The 24,415-nt window shown below is 37.6% G+C and overlaps 1 protein-coding gene across 2 annotated transcripts in view; it reads right to left on the reverse strand.

Annotated features, from left to right (window-relative positions):
• Positions 1–593: 593 nt before the first annotated feature.
• LOC127638478 (von Willebrand factor A domain-containing protein 5A-like) overlaps positions 594–24,415 on the reverse strand; it is a 34,590-nt gene continuing 10,768 nt past the window's right edge. Inside the window, exons 13-40 of one of the 2 annotated variants that reach the window (XM_052120022.1) lie at positions 23,450–23,667; positions 22,302–22,355; positions 21,415–21,441; positions 20,648–20,674; positions 20,439–20,522; positions 19,369–19,416; positions 19,198–19,278; positions 18,943–19,082; positions 18,732–18,855; positions 16,911–17,040; positions 16,585–16,681; positions 16,206–16,303; positions 14,451–14,555; positions 13,961–14,029; positions 13,752–13,878; positions 11,745–11,810; positions 11,606–11,665; positions 11,422–11,511; positions 11,218–11,324; positions 10,946–11,013; positions 9,137–9,395; positions 6,636–6,726; positions 6,469–6,554; positions 6,305–6,358; positions 6,086–6,167; positions 5,802–5,996; positions 3,881–4,040; positions 594–3,687 (exon numbers count right to left, since the gene is read on the reverse strand). In XM_052120022.1, coding sequence (XP_051975982.1) covers positions 3,674–3,687; positions 3,881–4,040; positions 5,802–5,996; positions 6,086–6,167; positions 6,305–6,358; positions 6,469–6,554; positions 6,636–6,726; positions 9,137–9,395; positions 10,946–11,013; positions 11,218–11,324; positions 11,422–11,511; positions 11,606–11,665; positions 11,745–11,810; positions 13,752–13,878; positions 13,961–14,029; positions 14,451–14,555; positions 16,206–16,303; positions 16,585–16,681; positions 16,911–17,040; positions 18,732–18,855; positions 18,943–19,082; positions 19,198–19,278; positions 19,369–19,416; positions 20,439–20,522; positions 20,648–20,674; positions 21,415–21,441; positions 22,302–22,355; positions 23,450–23,667 — 2,761 coding nt within the window. In that variant the 3' untranslated portion in view covers positions 594–3,673. Of the gene's footprint in view, positions 3,688–3,880; positions 4,041–5,801; positions 5,997–6,085; positions 6,168–6,304; positions 6,359–6,468; positions 6,555–6,635; positions 6,727–9,136; positions 9,396–10,945; positions 11,014–11,217; positions 11,325–11,421; positions 11,512–11,605; positions 11,666–11,744; positions 11,811–13,751; positions 13,879–13,960; positions 14,030–14,450; positions 14,556–16,205; positions 16,304–16,584; positions 16,682–16,910; positions 17,041–18,731; positions 18,856–18,942; positions 19,083–19,197; positions 19,279–19,368; positions 19,417–20,438; positions 20,523–20,647; positions 20,675–21,414; positions 21,442–22,301; positions 22,356–23,449; positions 23,668–24,415 lie in introns of those variants that run through there. The other variant, XM_052120023.1, reaches the window with a different exon arrangement.

The following is a 24,415-nucleotide window of genomic DNA, read 5'->3' on the forward strand; positions in this document are numbered from 1 at the left end:
CCGAAGCCTGGCCACCCCACTTGCAATTGCTTTTTATTCATTTTTTGGTCATTTTTTTAGCATAATTTAGTTATTTAGAGGTGAAATCATCTCTGTACAAATGTACAAACTAAACTTAACATGCGTACACACAAAGGTCGCCGCATCTCTCAATCCCGGGTGTCATTGTATCCAGTCAACCCCCCATATAAAAATGCTGCCCGAGCATTTCTGTGCCACCACAGATGGATCGCTTGCCCCTGCCTGGCCACCCCTTTGAAAAGCTCCTGGCTCCGCCCCTGCTTCACACTGATCTATATATATATATATATACACACACATTTTGAATGTAACTGTATTCTAATTACCAATTATTTAAATTGTAACTGTAATAGAATACAGTTACTAAAATATGTAATAAACTGTATTCCATTCAAAAAGTATTTTTATTACTTTAGAGACTTTGCATTTTATTTTTCAGATTAACAATTTTTATTGATTCACATATATGAACATAGTAAAACAAAACATATATACACAGAATACGTTTTAACCCCCAATATTACCCCTCCCCTTCCCAATCCCACCCTGACCCCAACAACATCACAGTGGTCTCAAATGATATAGATGCACACATGCACAAAAAATAAATAGATAAATAAACAAATAAAAAAATATAATAATAATAATCACAGGCCCATAAAAGACAAATACCAGCCCCATTTCTCAATGAACATGTTGTACCTCCCCATTCTTCTAAATGCCCCTTCCTCAAAGGCCGCCACCCTTCCCATCTCCGAGCACTACTCATGAAAAGAGGGTGCTCCAGCCCCTTAATCTGCCTGGCGACCATGACACTGGTTAAGACCCAACTTGTTATGTGTCTACTTTCAATGTCGATGACCGCCCCATCGCCCAAGATACAGAGTCTGGGGAAAAATGATACCGAGTGCCACCAAAATCTGAACCTTTAGCCAAAACTTCTGTATCTCAACACACCCCCAAAAGACATGGGTTATATCTTCGTCCTCTGATTGGCATCACCAGCAGGTGGGTGAGTCTTTAAGACCAAGACTAGACTAGATGCAGTTTTTATGTTTTTTAGAATCCTTACCCATTTTCCCTCCTCTAATTCCAAGTTTAAATCTTTCTCACATAATCTTTTGAGAGTGGTTGAGGCTCCATCCCCCAGACTCTGAATTAACAAGGAGTAATACACTGATGCATCATGACCTTTTCCAAAAGCAGTAATCAGTATCTATGCTTAAGGGCGGTGTATGCTATTCCCAAAACTAGTACAGAGCAAGTGGTCCAGCTGTAGATACATGAAAAACAGAGATCTGGGGATACCAAAATGTCTAACCAAATTTTCAAAGGATCTCAACACTCCACTCTCATATAGGTCACTGAGTGTATTAACCTCCCTCACAATCCACTCTGACCAACATAAAGGGGACTTATTAATGCAGAGTTTGGGGTTGAGCCACAAGCTCAAGGCAACATTTAGATAAATGTCTGAATTAAACACTCTGGACATTTGCACTTGGTCCATACCAAGTGCAAATGTGAAATAACCGGGTGTGATTTAAGTTCTCTAGTCAGATTGATAGAAAGGCTTTGCAATGGCAAAATAGTGGCAAGAACTTCCTGTTCAATACAGAACCAGGGAGGGGCTCTCTCAGGTGGAAGTGACCAATGAGCCAAATATCTGAGACCGAATGCATAATAATAATAAAAGAAAATCTTGGGTAGGCCTAGCCCACCTTTGTCAATCGGCCTATGCGGCTTACTAAAATGAAAACTGGGTCGCATGCCATTCTAAAGGACTTCACAATGCTCTCACTGTCCAGTAACGGCCACTGGAAGGCCGTTACTAGACAGTATGCTGTCAGAGACAAAGCTTCGGTTTCAGACCAGTTGACTTTGTATCCTGAGAACTTGGAACAGGAATTAATAATTCTGTGTAGGCAAGGCATTGATCTAGTAGGGTCAGAGACAAATAATAAAATATAATCTGCGTAAAGCAGAAGCTTATGCACCACACCTCCCACCATCACCCCTGGAAAATCATCCTCCTTTCTTATTGTGGCTGCTAATGGTTCCAGGGCAAGACAGAACAATAATGGGGAAAGAGGGCAACCCTGACGGTTGCCCCTATCCAGAGTAAAAAAATCTGAAATTAATCCATTTGTTTGTACTGCTGCTACAGGGTGTCTATAAAGTAACTTGATCCAACCAATAAACATACTCCCAAACTCATATATTTCCAAAATCTTAAAAAGATAATCCCATTCTACCATATCAAACGCCTTTTCGGTGTCAAGTGAAATCGGAGTCTGATCATTCGCCACTGACCACATGATATTAATGAAACGCCTAATGTTATAAAAATAGCTAAGACCTGAATAAACCCCACTTGATCTACATTTATAAGAGATGTCATAACTTTACTTAATCGATTAGCATTAAGCTAATACAAGCAACGATTGACTGAAGTTTGTTTTTTTTTCCCCATTCACAACCTGCAACGAGATGCGGCGCCAAGTATTTTTTATAAAGCACTTTTCACTACAAACATCTTTGACACAAAGGTCAAAGACGTCTGTATAGCATACGTTTACATAGAGAAACAATCATATAAGCATACTCTGCATTTTCACTTTAAAAGCTATTAAAGTTTCGTAGTGTTATTTTTCAAATGATGTTGTCAAAACGGCTGCTGTAGCCGAAGAGAAGGCAATGTCATCTGGTCACTGTTACTTTTCTCATCGGTGGTCTGGATGGACGAATCACCGTAATTTGTGATTACTGGATAAGACATTTTTAGAGAACAATTTTCTAGAAATTGATGTGGCAGAATTTAATTAGTATTTCAGATCCCGACATTTATGGAAATAGTAGACTTAAACCACCACACATTAAAATATATAAATGACTCCAATAAGACAAAAAACGTCATGAAATTTGAATGTGGATCAATGGAGGATTAGGAGTTCTGAGCAGTAAAGGGTCCTCTGGTGGAAAACATATTTGTGTACCACAGTAAAGATTTTCAGCTACAAATGTTCAAGTACTCCTTGACCGCACACAACCGAACCCACCCACCACATTTTCAGTAGGATGAATTAAAATACCGCAATCCCTGATCCAGGAACAAACATCACGACATTCAGATTGATCATGAATTATTAACACAACTCAACAAGCTTCTACATTAAGATGTGTGCATTTAAAAAAAAAACAGAACAGTACCAATGCTTTGCATTATCAGAATGTATTAAAATACAACTTATTTAAATATTTAGCAATATTTATACTCACCATTACTTTGTCGATTGTGGTTGAGGGGAATTTAAAAGAAACCAGACCAAAAATATCTTTATATACTCTAATAGCCCCCCCAAAAAAAGGAAGTATGACAAGGTTTTTTCTTCAGACCTATTATGTGATATTAGTCATATATGGAAAAGTGTTGAAATGGATATCATATTAGTCATCTTAAGAAACACCCTTACTCTCAAATGAAAAAAAAAAAAAAAAACACACAGAGACACAGCAAAGTCAGAAAATAACCATCCACTGCCAAATGCAAGTTTGTTTTAATGTCATAGAAAAGTATAAAATGACAAAAGAATTAATGATTTTCTCATAGCTGGACAAAAGGAGTGAAGAGAGGACATCACAGGAGTTTCCATCAGCTTTCTGAAACTGCAGACACACATTATTATTATTTTTGTAAACATTTGTGCCTGTAGTATCGTTACATGAAGGCTTAAAACTGGCTTATACCAACGTCACCATGAACTGTGTATTTGAACAATTATGAACATATTCTCATTTAGATTTACTAATCACTCCATTTTGATTGGTTTTGTTGGTATTTTGGGTGAAAGATCAGTACCTGTGCATCGGAGTAGACCCCACCGTTTCTGCAGCCTCTGTCTTTGCTTTTCCATTGCCTGAAAATCTTCAGGTTTGGGGGGCCCCAGGGCCCCAAGAGCAGGGGCAGGGGCCCCAGAGAGGGCAGCAGCTGTAACCTCCACCAGGTCTTTGTCATACCCCTAAAGACATACAGAAATAATGATTTACGTACTAAAGTACTAGAAGCAAATACAGAGGCAAGAAAAATTATGTGAACCCTTTGAAATTTCCTGCATTCATGTATAAATTTATCTTAAACTCTGGTTTGATCTTCATCTAAGTTACAATAACGAACAAACACAATCTGTTTTAACTAATAACACACTAATGTATTGTTCTTGTACATATTGAATACATCATTCAAACATTCACAGTGTGGGTTGGAAAAAGTTTGTGAACCCCATAGTGTAATGGCGTTAACAAAAGCTAATTGGAGTCAGGAGTTGGAAACCTGGCTTTCAATTAATGAATGAGATTGGAGGTGTGGGTTAGAGCTACTTTGACTTATAAAAAGCACTCAAACGTGTCTAATTTGCTATTCACAAGAAGAGATCTCAGAAGACCTATAATCAGGAATTGTTGCTTTGCATAAAGCTGGAAAGGATTATAAAATGATCTCTAAGAGCTTAGATATTCATCTGTCCACAATTACACAAATAGTCTTTAAATGGAGATGATTTAGTACTGTGGATACTCTCACTAGAAGTGAGATGACTCAAAGATGACTCAAAGGGCACAAACGCAGAATGATCAATGAGGTAATAAAGAACCCTAGAGAGACAGAAAAAGAATCATTGGAACATGTTAACATCTCTGTTCATGAGCCTAATATACAGAAAACAGTAATCAGCTATGGTGTTCATGGCAGGACATCACGAAGGAAGCCGCTGCTGTCCAACAAAATCATCGCTGCGCACCTGACATTTGCCAAAGACCTCCTTGACACTTCACAATGCTTTGTGGACTGATGAAACTAAGATTCAATTGTTCGGGAAGAACACACAGCACTACGTAGGGTGTAAAAGGGCACCCCATACCAACATGAAAACATAATCTCAACAATGAAGTACAGTGGAGGGAGCATCATGATTTGGGGCTGCTTTACTGCTTCGGGTCCTGGACTGCTTGCCATCATCAAGGGAAAAATTAAATCCCAAGTTTATTAAGATATCCTACAGGATAATGTGCCAGCTGAAGCACAGTAGAGAAAATGTACCTTTTGGAGTGGCCCAGTCAGAGCCAGACCTTAAACCAATGATGATGTGGAATGACCTCAAGAGAGCCGTACAAACCAGATATCCTAAGAGTATGATTAAGCTGAAGCACTTCTGTTAGGAACAATGGTCCAAAATTCCTTCTGAACGTTGATCAGGTCTAATTCGCAGCTACCGGAAACACTTGGTTGAAGTTACTGCAGCCTAAGGAGGATTGACCAGTTTTTAAATCCAAGGGTTCACTTACTTTTTCCACAGCACTGTGAATGTATAATGGGATGTGATCTATAAAGATATGAAAGATTATAATTGCTTCGGTGTCGTTTACTTCAGCACATTGTGTTTGTCTATACGTGTGACTTTGATGAAGATGAGATTTTATGAGCAATAAATGCAGAAAACCAGCCAATTCCAAAGGGTTCACATACTTATTCTTTCCACTGTAGATGCTAGGTATCCAAAAGTGACACATATTACAGAAGTCTCAGTTATATCTGTAACCCAGATATTTGCTTTTTATAAGAAATAATTTTTGTGGTGATCTACATTATGCCACAAATGCTGTCGCTTGAGCTTTACTTGTATTGAACCAGGAATTTTTCATTAAAAATCTCTTTGAAAGAACAATTTGAAAGAAAGCAGACCACAAAAAATGCCTTGGGACCAATTTCATGTTAAGAGTCTGACCTGCAGTAAGGCAAGCGTTCGCCCCTGTGCCAGGCCTTGAAGCAGACTGATCAGGTGACCCCAGACTGGTGGCAAAAGAGTTTTCCATTTACCCTCCTCAACAACCCCCAGCACCAGGTAGGGGTTAAACTCATAAGCCAGGGGCAGAAGCAGACCCAACACTATCTGCATGAAACCTGCTGTGAAACTTTCCCCCTAGCGAGAAACGAGAATTGAAAGTGACCTCATGGTAACAGATATTGTTTTTTTATAAATATTGCTCAATATCAGGTGTGATAACGCACTATTCTTAGACACAATGACACGTGGTTGACGGACTTCTCTTCTTCCGCTTCTTCACTGCAGATTTGCACAAGTAATGCCGTCCTAGAGAGAAATAATGAAACTGAAAATCTAAACTTAGATTTATGCTGCTATATAAGACAGAAACACATCATCACAGTCTTTGAAACTGGTCCATTGGTAAACAGGCCATAAAAAAGATATTAAATAACTCTGCTCACCCATCAGTGGTGTCGACTGGCAATTTTCCATCTCCAATAAAAACAATCAGCACCCTTCATTAAAATCACAAGCACTCCCTTCAGTATCACATACTTGCAAGCAATTAAGAATCTTCTCAAGGTCATTTTTAAAGGTAACTCTGGTATGACTGCAAGTGTTGTACCGTTTAGCAAGGCTGGTGAGTGCATGTTCAACAGAACATTGTACGGACACATTCAAGTCGGGCACCAGAACGCATCCATTACACACCTGAAAATATGTTACACAGTCCAGTGTTAACAAATACTGCACATACAAAAACAACTGATTAACCTGTTGTTGTTTACTCACCTCTTTACTCTTCATTTGGTCAAGAACTGAAATGATATTTCCAAGGGGCTGGAGCATCTTTTGGTCCGATGCGTCTTGGAAAAGCTTATCTCTTGGAATGGAAGAAAGGAATAATTAAAGGTTGTAATTAGAACATTCACAATATATTCACAATGACTTTGCTTGTTATTTAAAAGTAAGCAACATCATTAATATCGCAATGATTTGAAAGCTATGCTTTTTATTTATATATCTATATATTTTTAAATTGTGTAAAAATGTATTTTTTACACATATTTGATTCATTATTCACAATTAAGCAACATAACGAACATCACAATGATGTGAAATGGCTTTTGTTTTTATGTTTATTTAAATGTATATATTTAATATAATATTTATTTTTATATATTTTTTGTATTTATATTTATATTACATTTGAATGGTATTTATTGTTTATTATTATATCTTATTTATTATTATTATAATGACTTTGCTGGCGATCTAAATTTAAGCAACATCATGAATTTCGCAATGATTTTTAACTATCGGTTATGTGCCAAAATCTGTGCCGATAGTTGCCAATATGTTTCTTTATTTTATTCCCCCGTTATTCTAGAGTAGGTACCAATGCTCTAGAGTAACAGGGGTACATTAAAAGTGCCTTTTATTTGTATTCATTTTTATTTAATGTATTTATAATTTAATAGCAACCGGGGCCGCATAATGAATGCCACAATGATCTGAAATAGCTTTTTTTGTTTCACATTATATATATATATAGTTGAAGTCAGATGTTTACAAACACTTTAGCCAAACACATTTAAACTCAGTTTTTCACAATTCCTGACATTTAATCATAGAAAACATTCCCTGTCTGAGGTCAGATAGGATCACTACTTTATTTTAAGCATGTGAAATGTCAGAATAATAGTCGAGAGAATTATTTATTTCAGCTTTTATTTCTTTCATCACATTCCCAGTGGGGCAGAAGTTTTCATACTATTTGTTAATATTTGGTATCATTGCCTTTAAATTGATTAACCTGCTTTTTCAGTTCTGCCCACAAACTGTCTATCAGATTGAGGTCAGGGCTTTGTGATGGCCACTCCAATACCTTGACTTTGTTGTTTTTAAGCCATTTTGCCACAACTTTGGAGGTATGCTTGGGGTCATTGTCCATTTGTGACTGAGCTTTAACTTCCTGGCTGATGTCTTGAGATGTTGCTTCAATAGATCAACATTATTTTCCTTCCTCAAGATGTCATCTATTTTGTGAAGTGCACCAGTCCCTCCTGCAGCAAAGCACCCCCACAACATGATGCTGCCACCCCCATGCTTCACAGTTGGGATGGTGTTCTTCGGCTTGCAAGCCTCACCCTTTTTCCTCTAAACATAACGATGGTCATTATGGCCAAACAGTTCAATATTTGTTTCATTAGATCAGAGGACAATTCTCCAAAAATTAAGATCTTTGTCCCCATGTGCACTTGCAAACTGTAGTCTGGCTTTTTTTATGCCATTTTGGAGCAGTGGTTCTTCCGAGCAGCCTTTCAGGTTATGTCAATATAGGACTAATGTTACTGTGGATATAGATACTTGTCTACCAGTTTCCTCCAGCATCTTCACAAGGTCCTTTGCTGTTGTTCTGGGATTGACTTGCACTTTTCGACTCAGCCAACTACGTTCATCTCTAGGAGACAGAATGAGTCTCCTTCCTGATGATCCACAATTTTTTTTCTGAGGTCTTGGCTGATTTCTTTTAATTTTCCCATGATGTCAAGCAAAGAGGCACTGAGTTTGAAGGTTGGCCTTAAAATATATCCACACGATCACCTCCAATTGACTCCAATTAGCCTATCAGAAGCTAATTGGCTAATTGTCTAAAGGCTTGGCATAATTTTCTGAAATTTTCCAAACTGCTTAAAGGCACAGTTAACTTACTGTATGTAAACTTCTGACCCACTGGAATTGTGATAGTCAATTAAAAGAGAAACGATCTGTCTGTAAAAATTTGTAGATGTCCTAAACGACTTGCCAAAACTTCTGACTTCAACTGTGTGTGTGTGTGTATATATATATCTGTGTGTGTGTGTGTGTGTGTGTGTATACACACACACACACACACACACACACACACACACACACACACACACACACACACACACACACAGATTTAAGTAGGAAAAATGGCATTAAAGTTGGTATATTGCGTCCTTGCGTTCCTTTAGTGAAAAACAGTGTGGAAAAGCATGCCTTTACTATTCATACTAGATTGTTACTAGTATTCTTCTTCTGCGTTATACATCGCAGAAATGAAAGGCTGTTTGGTTGGAATGATTGTTCCTCCGATTTAAAAAATATAGATACACATTATGGACACTGTCAGGGGGGAAAAATATCAAGATTTTAAGCAATTCATCACAGCCTGTAGTTGCAATGTGGCCGTTATCTAAAAGAGTGACACCATTTTTTCTGATGTTTTCTAATATCAGACATCTATCTGATACCCTTTTACCAACCTGATCTTTTGTGCTACATCAGAAGCACTTTTGGAAATTTCCCCCAAAACCTGGCAGCCCACTGGCAGTGCGACCTCCACACCAGGAGGGGGAGCTACAACTGTGCGCAGAGCAGGTGATGATCTAGGTAAGGGTTCAGGCCACACAATATCCTCCATCTTCTTCTTGGTTTCAGTCTCCAGTAAAGGTTTTGCATCTTTCGCTCCACCATTCTTCTCTTCCAGTTTGCGACGTTTAATGCTCCTGTCTGAATTAGTGTCTTCAAGAACAGGACGACAAAAGACCCCAACATTTTAATTCTATTATCATTTACTCACCCTCATGTTTTAATACCCATATGACTTTCTTTCCTCTGTGTAACACAAATGGAGATGTTAGGCAGAATGTTTAGTATCAGTAACATTCTGCCTGGTTCGAACGACCCCCCAGAGGTCCAGAATTTGTTTTTTTTGTATTCATTAATATCATCCTTTACAGGAGTTACATAAGCAGCAACTGACGTTATGCACTCATAGCTAAATCTGTGAGCGCGGGAAAGTTAGTTTGACGTTTGACATTCGGTTTCGCAGATGTAAGGGACCGTCTGAAAACTCCACTCACTACACTAAAACACAGGAGATGTCCACTCAAGTCAATTCAAGTGCAAGTTATACATGAAAAAAAACCTGTACAATACATTTTCACATTCATAATGTTCTTATAACTTCCCATAGGACAGACACACACACTACAGGTGAGATTATTACAGTATCATCAATTATATAAGTACAGAAATCAATAATTGTATAGAAAAAAAATCATTAAAATTCACCGAAATTATATTTCCTCATTTTAAAAAGGCAGTATTTTTTTATTTATTTTTTTTATTTTAGTGATTTAGTAGTAAGTCCTTTTATCCTCTAAAATGTATTTCTGTAGTTATATAATTGATGATACTGTAATAATCTCACCTGTAGTGTGTCTATCTGTCCTCTGGGAAGTTATAAGAACATTATGAATGTGAAAATTTATTGTACAGGTTTTTTTTTTTTCATGTATAACTTGCATGTGAATTGAATGATTGAGTGGACATCTGTGTTTTAGTGTAGTGAGTGGAGTTTTCAGACGATCCCTTACATCTGCGAAACCAAATGTTGAACGTTAAATTTTACAGCGCTAAATCAGTGTTCAAACTTTACCGCGCTAAATCAGTGTTCAAACTTTACCGCGCTAAATCAGTGAGGCCAACGACATCCAGCTGGATAGTGAGTATGGGGTGAAAACAGCAGGAGAGACGGAAGAGAAAGCAGGCAGCAGCGTCAATGATGCAGAGTATTGATGTTCAGAAAGACCGCCAAACAGGGTACGGTTGTTATACTTGTTACGCAATTTGACAGCATTGTAGTAAATACTTTCAGTGCATCAAAAAGCGTGCTCGTTAAGATACCAGCAGACAAGCTAATCCAGCACAAATGAGTGCATAAAAAGTCACCAAAATGAAGTATTTGAACCTCATAATTGAATACAAAATGGTCCACTTTTTGAATAAAGAACCCCCCTTCCACTAGACTTCACATCTCTATTTGTGTTCCACAGAAAAAATTAAATCATATGAATTAGGAACAACATGAGGGTGTTAAACCATGTCAGAATTTTAATTGAGTTTTTAATAAATTAATTAAATCAAGTAACTAAACTTGTTTCAGTGTAATCCACTCAATATTGCAAAGTTAGAAAACTTTTATTTCACCAACCATTGTAAAACAAGCTTTTTAAAGAAAAGGGAAAAAAGCAAATACATTTAAGTACAATTGAGTAACAAACATTTACCTAAGTGTTTAAAACAGCTCCAGTACGGTGAATGAGCTGTACGGACATTCGCAATAGAATCCAGAGCACTGCGAAAGACCACACTACGTAAGACTTTAAATACTTTTTGCTTCAAATCAAAGTTTGTGATGTTGTGATTCACCTCAGTGCTGCTTGGTTTGGTTCGTGACTTAGAACTCTTAAATTAAGGGTTTTATGGAATCTCTATGGAAAAATGAATAGGAAAAACACTGCTGAGAAAGTGTTTAGTGGCACTGTTGCACTCTACTCACCTAACACAAGGGGCACTGTGTTCTGACAGACGAGGGGCCGGATCTCCAAGAAGGGTCTGGACGGTCTGGCAAACCGATTGGGTCAAAGATTTGAGGTTGTACCCTCCCTTAAGGGTTGAAACAGACCAGTAGAAACCGGATGACGAATTATGCAATCTGCAAATGAATACAACAAGAGTGGGACTGAAAATGATGTCAACTGACCTCAAGGACGACACACATTTTGCCAGCAGCCAGGGGCATCAGGAGTTGGGTGAGGTGGGCAAAGATCTCAGGGGTGGCACACATTTCACCCTAAAACAGAACAGCTGCTTAAAAGGATATTTCTCATTTAAATAAACCCTTACGACTTTCTTTTCCGTGGAACACAAAAGAGATGTGCTCTTACCTCTGGGTCACCAATGGCGGAATCAAAACCGGCACACACCAGAACCAGTTCTGGATCAAACTGAAAAAGCAAAATGGTTTATCGGCTTGAACAAACAGGCACAGAAATCCTCTGGCTGCTCAGGAGAACAAACGCTCACCTCGTATGCGACGGGTAAAAGAACGTGGAAGAAGGCAGAGAGGTAGTCACTGTTCGTCATCCCCACCTGCAGGAAACAGGACACACTATATCAGCATGCATGTACAAAAACACAAGCCATGTGACTCACATGCTGATAACAAAATATATAAATGACAGATAATAAGGATTTTGGACTAATGAGATTTCACTGCAGTTGACGCCACAACATGTCATGTTACTCGTCACTTTATAAATCCTGCCCGATTAGAAAATAGTGTTAGACCAAAAATTTGGAAATGTGTATTTATTTGTATTTTCTATGTTAAAATACTTTTTCTTATCCCATCTTAAAGGGATAGTTCACCCAAAAATGAAAATTCTCTCATCATTTCTCCTCCCTGCCCAGTAGGTGGCGATATGTACGAAGAATGTGAATTGACAAAAACAGCAAAAGAAGAATGTGGAAGTGAAAGTGAAAGTGGAGATTTAGAGCAAAAAGGACTTACATATTGATTTGTTTCTCATCCAGATTTAGGGCTGTCATGAATATGAAATTTGACTGACAAATAATTGCGATCATGATGATTAATTGTCCATTTTAGGGCTTGCATGATATATTGTCATGTAAACTGTCATATTTCTAAAGGTGCATGTGTGCTTCATACACCTCAAGAGGTCATTTTTACATATTCAACTTCAAATATATAAATCAAATAATAAAATAGGGATTTATGTTTTCCTTTTAAGGCTTTAAAACTATACGATAATGTGTAAAATAAGGTTTTAAATATAAAAATATGTTCTCTTTTTTGGTCAACTTTAGTTTTGGTCAATTTATTTGACATATACACTGTTGTTTTTGGAACTCATTTAAAAATAAATATTAAATTTTTTGTAAAAATAAATATAATTAAAATATATATATTTGTATTATATTTATATTATCTAATATTATTTTATTTTATATTATGCAATAGTAAAATATTTCTGTCTTAATTTCTTCACTTTCATACATTATTTTAATGCTCATAATTTTGTTTAATCATTTTATCCCTCCACAGAAATAAGTGCGTCTCATCCTCTGTGTCACTGCATTAACCATTCTACGATCATTTAGGGGCCATATAGGGCCAGTGGTGGCTCAGTGGTTAAGGCTCTGGGTTACTGACCGAAAGGTCAGGGGTTTAAGCCCCAACGCCGTCAAGATACCACTGTTGGGCCCTTGAGCAAGGCCCTTGACCCCATCGGGCCTAAAGACATTTTTATTTCAAAAGGCCTTTTAACTTTAATGATTTTTATTTTATCTTTGTGGTGTTTTATTGCTATTTATTGATTTTGTGATATTTATGATTGTTTAAATTCTTTGTTACTGCACTTTGAGATTTAGTTGAAATTTAAAGTGCATTATAAATAAAATGTATTATTATTATTATTATTATTATTATTATTATCTGCTCCAGGGGCGCCGTTTCATGGCTGACACTGCGCTCTGACCCCAGCTTAGTTGGGATATGCAAAAACGGCTGCATTTCATTGGTGAGAACGTTTGCATGTTCTCACCATGTTTGCATGGGTCTCCTCCGGGTGCTCTGGTTTCCCCCATAAGCCCAAAACATGCAGGTTAAGTGAATTGGAGATTCTAAATTGCCCTATATGTGTGTGAGTGAGAGTCCCCCAGCCACGGGGTTGTGTCAGGAAGGGCATCCGTTGTAAAACATGTGCCAAGACAAATATGTAGATATTTGTTTGCGTTCAGCAGATGAAAGAAAGTCAGACACATCTGGGATGGCATGAGGGTGAGCAAATAATGAATAAAAAACATTTCTGGGTGAACTATTCCTTTAATGTGGATAAAAACCATAATTAAGCAACATGGGCTCGACCAATGGTGTGATTTATGGGCGGGACTATCTATTTGTCCAACCAGTGGAAAATGAGGGGAAGCTTTTGGAAACTTGTTTGGAAACTTGTCATATTTCTGTTTGTTGATTCAATGGTGTGTGTTTTGAAATGTGTTTTCATTTGCCTTGTTCCAGGGGAGGTTAATGTTGAATCCGGATCCTTTGCCTTTCCCGATGCTGGTGTAGTCTGACTCTGGGAGATTGGGCCAAAAGGTCTGATGCTCATATCGATGCCAAGAAAAATAAAGCACACTAAGAAAAAAAAGACAGTCATGTAAATGATATAACGATATTATCATATTGTCCTGTCCATCGGAAGAAAAGACAGTCTAACCTTGGGTCTTCCTCAAAGCAGTACTGGACACCCTGTCCATGGTGGACATCCCAGTCCACTATCAAAATCCTGGAAAAGATCAAAATTGATGTAAACCAAATCTTACGGGACCCACTTTAGATTAGCCATCTTTAACTACTATCTACATAAGCGTTTGATTAAATGCACCTAATGTGTACACGTGTTGTTGCATCGTACTTGCATTTAAAGTACCTGAATTTATTTATATCTGTAGTTACACTTTTAACCTTATGCTTAACCCTAACCCAACCTCGTACCTCAATCTCAGTAGCAGCAAATGTGAATTTTGTGAGAATTTTGCAGAACATAATGTATTTACACTGTAATTACATTGTATTGTATATATTTTAATGTTAGTACATAGAAGTTAAAGGCATCTAATACAAAGTGGGGCCGTCGTATGCAACAAAATGTTCTTATTACAAGTGCAAATCTGAATCCATTGCACAACTGTACAGCACATCAACACCTGTTTACGCTGTAGTTTTTCTGAGCATAAAGTGCTGCAATGGCCACGTTATTGAACACGCAGAAACCGTTTGCAGCAGAACGCTGACTGTGGTGTCCGGGAGGCCTAGGAGAGAATAGAAGGAAATAAACAATAGTGAATTACTACAACTAAAACCAAAGTCATGTTGGAATTACTGTAATTAAGAGATGACAAGTCGGACCTGTTCACATGCTCCGACTCAAATTATTTGTTTTTATGGCAATACACCAAAATGGATTCACGTGCACCTTTGTTGGTAATGACAGCGAAAACGTAATTTTAATCACTAGCACTGTCGATTAAATGCGTTAATTTAGTGCGATTAATTATATGAAACTCGGAGAAATTCAAGGTTGATGTACCACCTTGATTCAGTAGGGGGCAGTCAGCGCGACTCCAGCTGTGCAGGCAACATGCCTTGTTAAACCAACGAGCAGGCAGCTCAGTGTTCCACAGGCACGCTTTGTGCTCAAAGACAGCTGAAAACATGATACTCCTTTTTAGGGATGCGCTGATCTGATACCTGGATCGGTATTGGCTCCGATATTTAATCTTTTAGATGGATCGGGTATCCGTCCGACGAGCCCGATCCAAATCCGATACTGTGTGTTAGTCATGTTCGTTACTGTCAAGCTAAAAAAATGATATAAAAGAACCATAAAAACACCATTAAAGTAGTTCATATGACTTGTGCATTTTATTCAAAGCCACCTGAAGACGTGCGATATCGCTTTGAATCACGAAAGTGAGGGAAAAAGTATTTGATCCCCTGCTGCCCACTGACAAACAAATGATCAGTCTATAATTTTAATGGTAGGTTAATTTGAACCCGACTTCGGATAAGCGGTTGAAGATGGATGGATGGATGGATGGATGGATGGATGGTTAATTTGAACAGTGAGAGACACAATAACAACAAACAAATCCACAGAAACGCATGTCAAAAATGTTATAAATTAAATAGCATTTTAATGAGGGAAATAAGTATTCGACCCCTCTGCAAAACATGACTTGGTGGCAAAACCCTTGTTGGCAATCACAGAGGTCAGACGTTTCTTGTACTGGCCACCAGGTTTGCACACATGTCATTAAGGTTTCAAGGCTGACATTTGGCAACTCAAATCTTCAGCTCCCTCCACAGATTTTCTATGGGATTAAGGTCTGGAGACTGGCTAGGCCACTCCAGGACCTTAATGTGCTTCTTCTTGAGCCACTCTATTGTTACCTTGGCCGTGTGTTTTGGGTCATTGTCATGCTGTGACCCATCCATGACCCATTTTCAATGCCCTGACTGAGGCAAGGAGGTTTATGTGTTATATATACACACACACACACACACACACACACACACACACACAGGCGTAGAATTGGGGGAGTCAGGGGCCACACATACCCCCCAATGCTGTGATGGGTGCGAATTGTTATTGACATTTTAATCAGGCTGCTGATTGATTGTCCCGGACAAGCAAATAAGAGTTAATATAAGATGAATATTAATGAGTCCTCCAATCAGGTATTGCTTTCCTCATGAATATAAATGACTCTTCCCCTCCCATCCTACGATTTGGAAATTTAAAAACACATTCTTGCTCAACTTATATTTCAATAACATGTCAAATCACCAATATAATATGATAACAATCTTACATTTGAATGCTTAAGCTCAAGCTAGTGCAAACACCTGTACATTTTTTTAGGATGGTACAGCAAATTGCCATGCAAGGACTGTCGTACCTAACCAGCGCCATGCCGTTTCTAACTTCTCTCTTCATGACGCTGTCCACCAGCTGCAGCGTGGCCCCCACGGCTAACTGAGCACAGTGATAGATGTTCTGCAGTCACATGACAGAAAAAAAATAAAAATAAACATTTAGTAGAATGTCTGCGTTGTTCGATATCATACAATGAAAGTGAATGGGGACTAGGTCTCCAAAAAGCTATATTCCAAGTCTTCTGAAGCCATACAATAGCTTCAGACTGAAATTTTATATCTTTCATTGTATGGAAAAGGTTAACTTTGAAATTCTGCTATAAATAACTTTATGTATTCCAAAGACAAAATTCTCAACTTCTACACCCAACAAGCCTGAAGGATCTGTAAAGCTGGACTCACTTGGTGGAAATAGACGTCGTTGTACTTCTTTGAAAACTCCATCAGCTGTTCCTCAGTCATTTTTGGAGTTTGTTTCACGGCCTCCAGATATTCCTCACTACATAGACAACAAATAACATTGAAGACATTAGAACTAAATGGAGTGATAATCCTGGAAATGACTCAATTAAAGGGATAGTGTAACAAAAATGAAAATTCTGTCATCATTTAATCACCCTCATGATGTTTCAAACCTATATTTTTTACTTTCACATGTGCAACATAAAAAGCAGAATGTTTAGAACTGAAATCCTCATGGGAAATCTTTCAATGAAAAACAAAGCAACCTGTGTGCAAGTAAAATCTCCTGCTCGGTGGCCTGGCGGACTGGCACCTGTCTGCACCTCTGCGCCGTGCCGAACGTCCTGAGCGCATCATAAGACATGATCAACCGCTCGGGCACCTCAATTTCACAAACTGGACTGGACAAAATAAAAAGAAACTGATTGAGTATTTGACATGCTCGTGGGAGTTGATATTCAGCAAACATACGCCATTAGTTATCAGTTAAAATCATAATTCTTTATATTAGCAAAGAAATTCTTACTGATTAGCATAATTAGTGTTATAATACAGCAATTTATCAATGACATTTGTACAAACCGCAAGAACAGAAATCAGCAATAAATTAATTTCTAAGGGGTTGCATTCACAGCTATAAACTTATTAGTAAAAAAAATATATAAATGATTTCATTGTTACTCGTGAAAATCTCCATTCTTGAAATCAATAATTGAGTTACAACAAGCAACTGTGAATTACTAGGTTTTGATTAGTGTCTATGTTAATTTCAAACAAATATTTCAGAAATTAAGCTGAAAACTTAATTATTGATGCTAATACCAATTAACTTGTATATCGACAATGAATGACTTGTGTATATCCATTAATATATATATTACTAATTCAACGATAACTTACTCTTTCCAGAGGAGTTTATAACGGCTCATCTCCTCATCGAAGATCAGTGCGCATCCTGACGACATTTTAACACTTTAATTTCTGTCACACTGATGGAATAAACTAATAACTTCTAATGTCAACCTGTCTTCTCAATGGACATGCGCATGTGTTTATGTTTGTTTCTTCGCGGGGAGAAGTTTCCGGCGCCCGCTCTAGGATTGCTGCCATCTACCGGTTGATCGTGTGAATAACACATTCATCTTTTATTTATGAGCGCCACCAACAGAGCTAGTAAGTGGAACATGTAAACATATAAAAAGTTTTTCAAAATATTTTCTAGACAATTAGAAAATAATAGAACAATATATATATATATATATATATATATATATATATATATATATATATATATATATATATATATATTATTATTATATATTTTTTTTTTCAAATATCAAGATTTTCTAGATAAATCTGTTTCTTTTTGCCATTTTTGACCTAATATTGACCTTAAGACATGCCAGTCTATTGCATACTGTGACTCAAAAACAAACACAAAAACAATGTTAAGCTTCATTTAATGATGCAAATAGTTTTCAGCTGTGTTTGATATAATGGCAAGTGTTTTTCTAGAACCAAATGATCAATTTATCATGATTACTCGAGGATAAGGTGTTGGAGTGATGCTGCTGTCTAGATTTGATCAAAAATGACTTTTCTCAAATACTGATGGTCCTGTTTTATACATCAGTAATGTCCTGACTATACATTGTGATCAGCTGAATGACACTTTGGTGAATTAAAGTACCAATTTCCTTCCGAAACAGCAAAATCTGAACATTACGGCAAACTTTTGGCCGCCAGCGTGTAGGTACACATATATGAGATACTGATCATTCAGATTATTCCCCATTGTAGTGCAGAAAATCAACGTAATATAGTAGTCATTTGTATGAATATAATACTGACAAAAAATTATATATATATATATATATATATAACGAAAGAACATGATGTGGAGTCGCACTGAAGTCTTCAGATTCCAAGAGTCTCTTCTGTCACCTGACATCCCAGCAACACATTAGCAACACACACACACTGAGACACACTGCCCACTGGAACACATGTAAAGTAATAACTGTACACACTGTAGGAAAATATGTGGTCAAACATCTCACGAATGTTGTCTGGAATGGAGATCTCACCTTTCTGAGAGCGGATCCATGATGCCGCCTTCATGGCCACAAACTGCCACTCAACCTGATCCTTTATTTTACAGCCGTATAACCAGATGAGAGCCAGAAGAGTGGCCCAAACGGACTGATTCACCTGTAACACAAAACCACACATCACCCACATGTGTTTGGCATTGGACAATGTGCGCAATCATTCATATGTTTATTTCGAATATCTCACCTCTGCTGGTTTCTGATTGGTCAGCTCATCCTCTGTCTTACCAAACACATGAGCCAGTGTGGGGGTCAGATCCCAGCAGCCTGACGCCTTCTGGAGAGAAACCAGCTGGAGCAAAGAGTCCTTCTGGAGCTCAACATCGACTGAACACACACACACACACGTTATTTCATGTTGTTTATACTATTCAGTTGAAGTTTGAAATTATATTTTAATATTTATTTACAATCTGAAATTATTAGGTGATTACGTGTATACCCTCTTGTTTGCCTTGAGAGATTTCCTGACCAGACAGCACAGCTGAAGTTTCATAACGACTGCTAAATAAAGCCGTGACCTCTGCAAATGACGACAGCAATAGTGAGTTTTGGAGTTTTGGCATTTGTTTAATTTAGATACTTTAGTGAGACTGTATATTGATTGTCTTACTTTGCGGAATTCCACTCTTCTGTTCTTGAACAGGAAAACCCTTGTTGGCTATTAAGAATAAGCAATAATATCCCACTTAAATGGAAAATCATTCTTTTTTCATGTTCATTATTTTAAAGTCCCCTCAGAAACACACTACTGTGTACACACAAACAAGCTAGACATTTATGTGTGCCCAGACAGACAGACAGAGACAGATTTAAGGGGCCATTCTTTTATGGGGGGGATTTCTTCCCCTTTTTTCCCAATTTTGAATGTCCAATTCCCAATGTGCTTTTAAGTCCTCGTGGTGGCGTAGTGACTCGCCTCAATCCGGGTGGCGGAGGCATCCCAGTTGCCTCCACGTCTGAGTCCATCAATCCTCACATCTTGAGCGTGTTACCGTGGAGACATAGCATGTGTGGAGGCTTCACAACATCCACCGCGGCATCCACGCTCAACTCACCACGCACCCCACCGAGAACGAACCACATTATAGCCACCACGAGGAGGTTACCCCATGTGACTGTACCCTCCCTAGCAACCAGTCTACTTTGGTTGCTTAGGAGACCTGGCTGGAGTCACTCAGCACACCCTGGGATTCGAATTAGCGAACTCCAGGGGTGATAGCCAGCATCTTTACCACTGAGCTACCCAGGCCCCCAGGAGCCATTCTTTTCACGTTGCATGCACATCATTTCATCTAGGCGAATTTAGCAAATGTGGCTTGGGAATGGGACAGTGGTGGCTCAGCTGTTGAGGCTATGGGTTACTGACCAGAAGGTCAGGGGTTCAAGCCCCACCGCCAAGATGCCACTGCTGGGCCCTTGACCCTATCTGGCCCTTTACATTATCTGCACAAGATTTGAATATCAAGCTTTAATAACTGTACTGGAAAAACTGGACCTGAATTATTTATTTATATGCAACCTCTGTTTTTGGTTATCAATTTACTAGCCTTAGCAACACTTTTCATATGGAAGTCAAAGTGGCACATGAATTTTGTGTTGGCGTGTGTTGATGCCCTGATGCAAGCCATGTGAAAGGGCCTTTAGTGATTCATGGTCTACATGTGTGTTTGCTTAACTTACATTTCAATGACTTCTTAAAACCAATGATTCCTGCACAGGCTCCTACAAACTTTGCGTTTACATAGGATTTACACCTGGCAAAACCTACACATAGAGGAAAAACAAAAGTGATATATATATACATATATATATATATATATATATATATATATATATATATATATATATAACAAATAAGAAAAACTGTAAGTGTTGTGTGTTTCTCTTACTTCCACTGCGTCGGGAAGAAAACATCCCTAAATACACACACACACACATAAATACATATTTATATATATGTTAATAAATATGTCTCTTGGGGGTAAAAATGAACAAATTGCCATTATTGATTGAGTACATAAACAATCAGTGTTCAAAACAATGTCTTTACCTTACCCCAATTCACTATGGTACGCCTATACAAATGATTTGTATTTTGAGCTGTCTGGTAGTTTCAGAAATGTATTATAAATGTAAAATTCACTAATTCTAAATATGTAAATAAGACTGTTTTATCTTCATCAAACCCAGTAATATTTTAGTTTTAAATGTTTAATTGTATAACATAATATCAACATGAGAATAGCACATTATGACTCCGGTTCTAGTCATGATCACACACAGACAATGTGCAGGGATGCTCAAATCATGACATTCATCCACCAGAAGAGCAGTGCCAAAACACGACTGACGTAAAGTGTTCTTCCTTGCAATTTAAAATGTTGACCACAGATGGCGCTAGAGAGCACAAAGTTACATAGTGCAGCTTTAAATAAAATGTATTAACAGCAAAACAATCCATTACTAGGCACAATTTCAAGCATTTAATCATTAGTCTTCAGTGCAAACCTTTAATAAGATCACAAGAAACATAAATTCAGTCTGTCCAAACATTAACTGGTAATATAAATATTTTTATACAGTCCCCAGCGAACTCATGAAAACAGATCACACATATTGAAAAATAGCTCTGTAAAGCAAATACAGTTTGTCTTACCGCTTAACGATGATTTTAGAAGTAGATCTAAAAAAAATAAAATTTAAAAGAGGTGAATTTACCAGAAAAAGTCATTTTAAAATATGAATTAAAAATCATAATTTTAAATGATGAATTATGTAAATACATAACATATGTATTTTTTATGTAATAATATATGTAATTTAATTATATTATTATTTAAAATGATATATAATAATAATTTTATAATTAATTCATAATTGTATACATTATTTTAATTAAATATTTAATTTATTTCCATTATAAATCATTTAAATTATCATTTGAAATAATCATTTTAAAGATCTTGTTCACACAAAATTCTTAATTCTGTCACCATATTCTCACCCTCATGTTGTTCCAAACCTATATGACTTTCTGTCTTCTGTTGATCACAAAAGAGGTTTAGCAGAATGTCCGAGCTACTCTCTTTCATACAATGAATGTGGATGGAGAACGAGGCTGTCAAGCTCCAAAAGCACAAAATAAAACCTTAAAGGTATCATAAAAGTGCTTCATATGACTCGTGTGCAACATTTCAAGTCTTACAAAGCAGTATGATTGCCTTGTGCAAGGAGGAACATACCAAAATGTACATCGGCACTGAAAATCTAGCCATGAAAATCTTTCTTGACAGCCACTGGTCACCATTTGAACATTTGACCATTCCCCTAATAATAACTCCTTTTGTGTTATACAGAAGAAAGAAAGTCATACAGGTTTGATATGACACAAGGGTGAGGAAATAATGACAAACTTTTCATTTTGGGGGGAACTTTCTCTGAGGTGAACACATCAAATGGACAGTAGCACATCTTTCAAACACCTACTGGCAAAAATACATTGAAAAGACATTGGAAAAAGAGTGTGAATATTATTTATCTTACCATTATCCAAACTGGCTTGATATGGTCCCTGGTAGCAATAAACACCAGACACATCTAATAGAAGAAGATAGATGTCTTTCAGTGGTACACCGGAGTAAATCTCTTGCTAAAGGTGCTCTTATAGCTCATTATAGTATCATGTAGTGGGTGTGCGGAGTTGTCCAAAATACCCACAAATTTGGACAATAACCTCTTCTCAGTCACCCCATTTAATGGGCCGGCTAAGGCCTTTCTTATAAACTCAGCAAAAAAAAGAAACGTCCCTTTTTCAGGACACTGTATTTTAAAGATAATTTGGTAAAAATCCAAATAACTTTACAGATCTTTATGGTAATGTGTTCAAACAATGTTTTCCATGCTTGTTCAATGAACCATAAACATAGACAGCTGTGGAACGGTCCTTACAGACGGTAGGCAATTAAGGTCACATAGACCTTACTACTGACTCTGAAAAACACCAAAAGAAAGATGCCCAGGGTCCCTGCTCGTCTGCGTGACCGTGCGATAGGCTAAAAGAGAGGATGGATTGAGGACTTGTAGGCCTGTTGGAAGGCAGGTCCTTACCAGACATCACCGGCAAACAATGTCACCTATGGGCACAAACCCACCTTCACTGGACCAGACAGGACTGACAAAAAGTGCTCTTCACTGACGAGTCGTGGTTTTCCCTCACCAGGGGTGATGGTCAGACTCACGTTTATCGTTCATGTTCAGTTTATGTCTTAATTGTTTAATCTTTTTAATGTTCTTACAAATATTTACACATGTAAATATTTTATATACAGTTGAAAGTGAGAGGATGCTTCTTTTTTGACTGAGTTTAAATGTTCTGTGTATTAATAGTCCAGTCGATGCTCTGTTTAGACCTGGTATTAGGATGCATGTCTGGTGATCTGATCACAAGTGGTCAGGCAAAACGTATCGCCATTTACACCTGGTAGTCTCCTCTCCTCGGATTTTAAAGGGGGAGCTTTGATTTAATAACTGAATACATCACTCACTATATCAATGTGTTACTTCATGATGATAAAATGTTAAAAAAAAATAAGAAAATACATAAAGCCCAAAAAATACATTAACTAAAGCGCAAAAGAATGATAATAATCCTTTTAAAATCACACATCTACATCCACACACAGAGTACTAACCTGCTGTTGGCACTCTCCTCTGCAGCAGGGGTCCTTTCACAGTCTGTCTGCTGTCTTTGTTAATGGCAATGAAGGCTGTATGAACACAGCTCACTCCTGCCTGAACACTGAGCTCCACCATCCTGCTCTTGATATCCTCCATTCCTGCACCACCTGCCCTCTCCTGCTGCTCCAGCGATTGAATGAGGGCCCGAGCCGCCAGACGGTGGACTGCCAACCTACAGTAGCATAAGCCATTCATTTTTATATACATTTGGGATACCACATAAGAAATGCTGGATGGAAACACCAAGATGTGAATAAAATTGTCAAAATGCTCATAAAAAAACGTATAAGCTTGTTTGAGGTGAATAAACTTGTTATGAAAGCACATTTACCAAATATATCCCTATACAATTCATACAGGAATATATATGCGCATCAAAATAGCCACGTGAATTCATAATTTGCCCCGAAAATATCATCAATATCATCATATAGCATCTGAAATGCTGCTCTGGTTATTATGAAATGAACGAAGCCTGTCATAAAAATGATTGGCTCCTTTAAACTCCCAGAACTGTCTGGCATGCTTTCGCTCCCAGACATGAGGCATGTGCCGCTAAACGCTAGCAAACATGAGGTTCATCAGAGTGTTTTGTCACTCTAAACCACAAGTTATTAATTATATTTAATAAAAGAGCCAATGTGGATTGAACTTCAATTTTCATTTCTATTTAATGCCAATTTCCACAGAAGTGATGATTTTGTTTTCTTAAACACATGGGAAGGAAACACTGCTTTATTCACCACTTGTTTTTAGCGATATTCCAATTTGGCACATAAACCATGGGTTAAATTAAAAGGGAATACATGTAATGGTAAAACGTTTACCCAGAATTCACTGTAAGTTGCTTTGGATAGAAGGATCTGCAAATCCCTAAATTTAAATATATAACAGATCATTTTAACAATTGTTATAGTTTT

The sequence above is a fragment of the Xyrauchen texanus genome, chromosome 46 (assembly GCF_025860055.1).
Source record: "Xyrauchen texanus isolate HMW12.3.18 chromosome 46, RBS_HiC_50CHRs, whole genome shotgun sequence".
NCBI lineage: Eukaryota > Metazoa > Chordata > Actinopteri > Cypriniformes > Catostomidae > Xyrauchen > Xyrauchen texanus.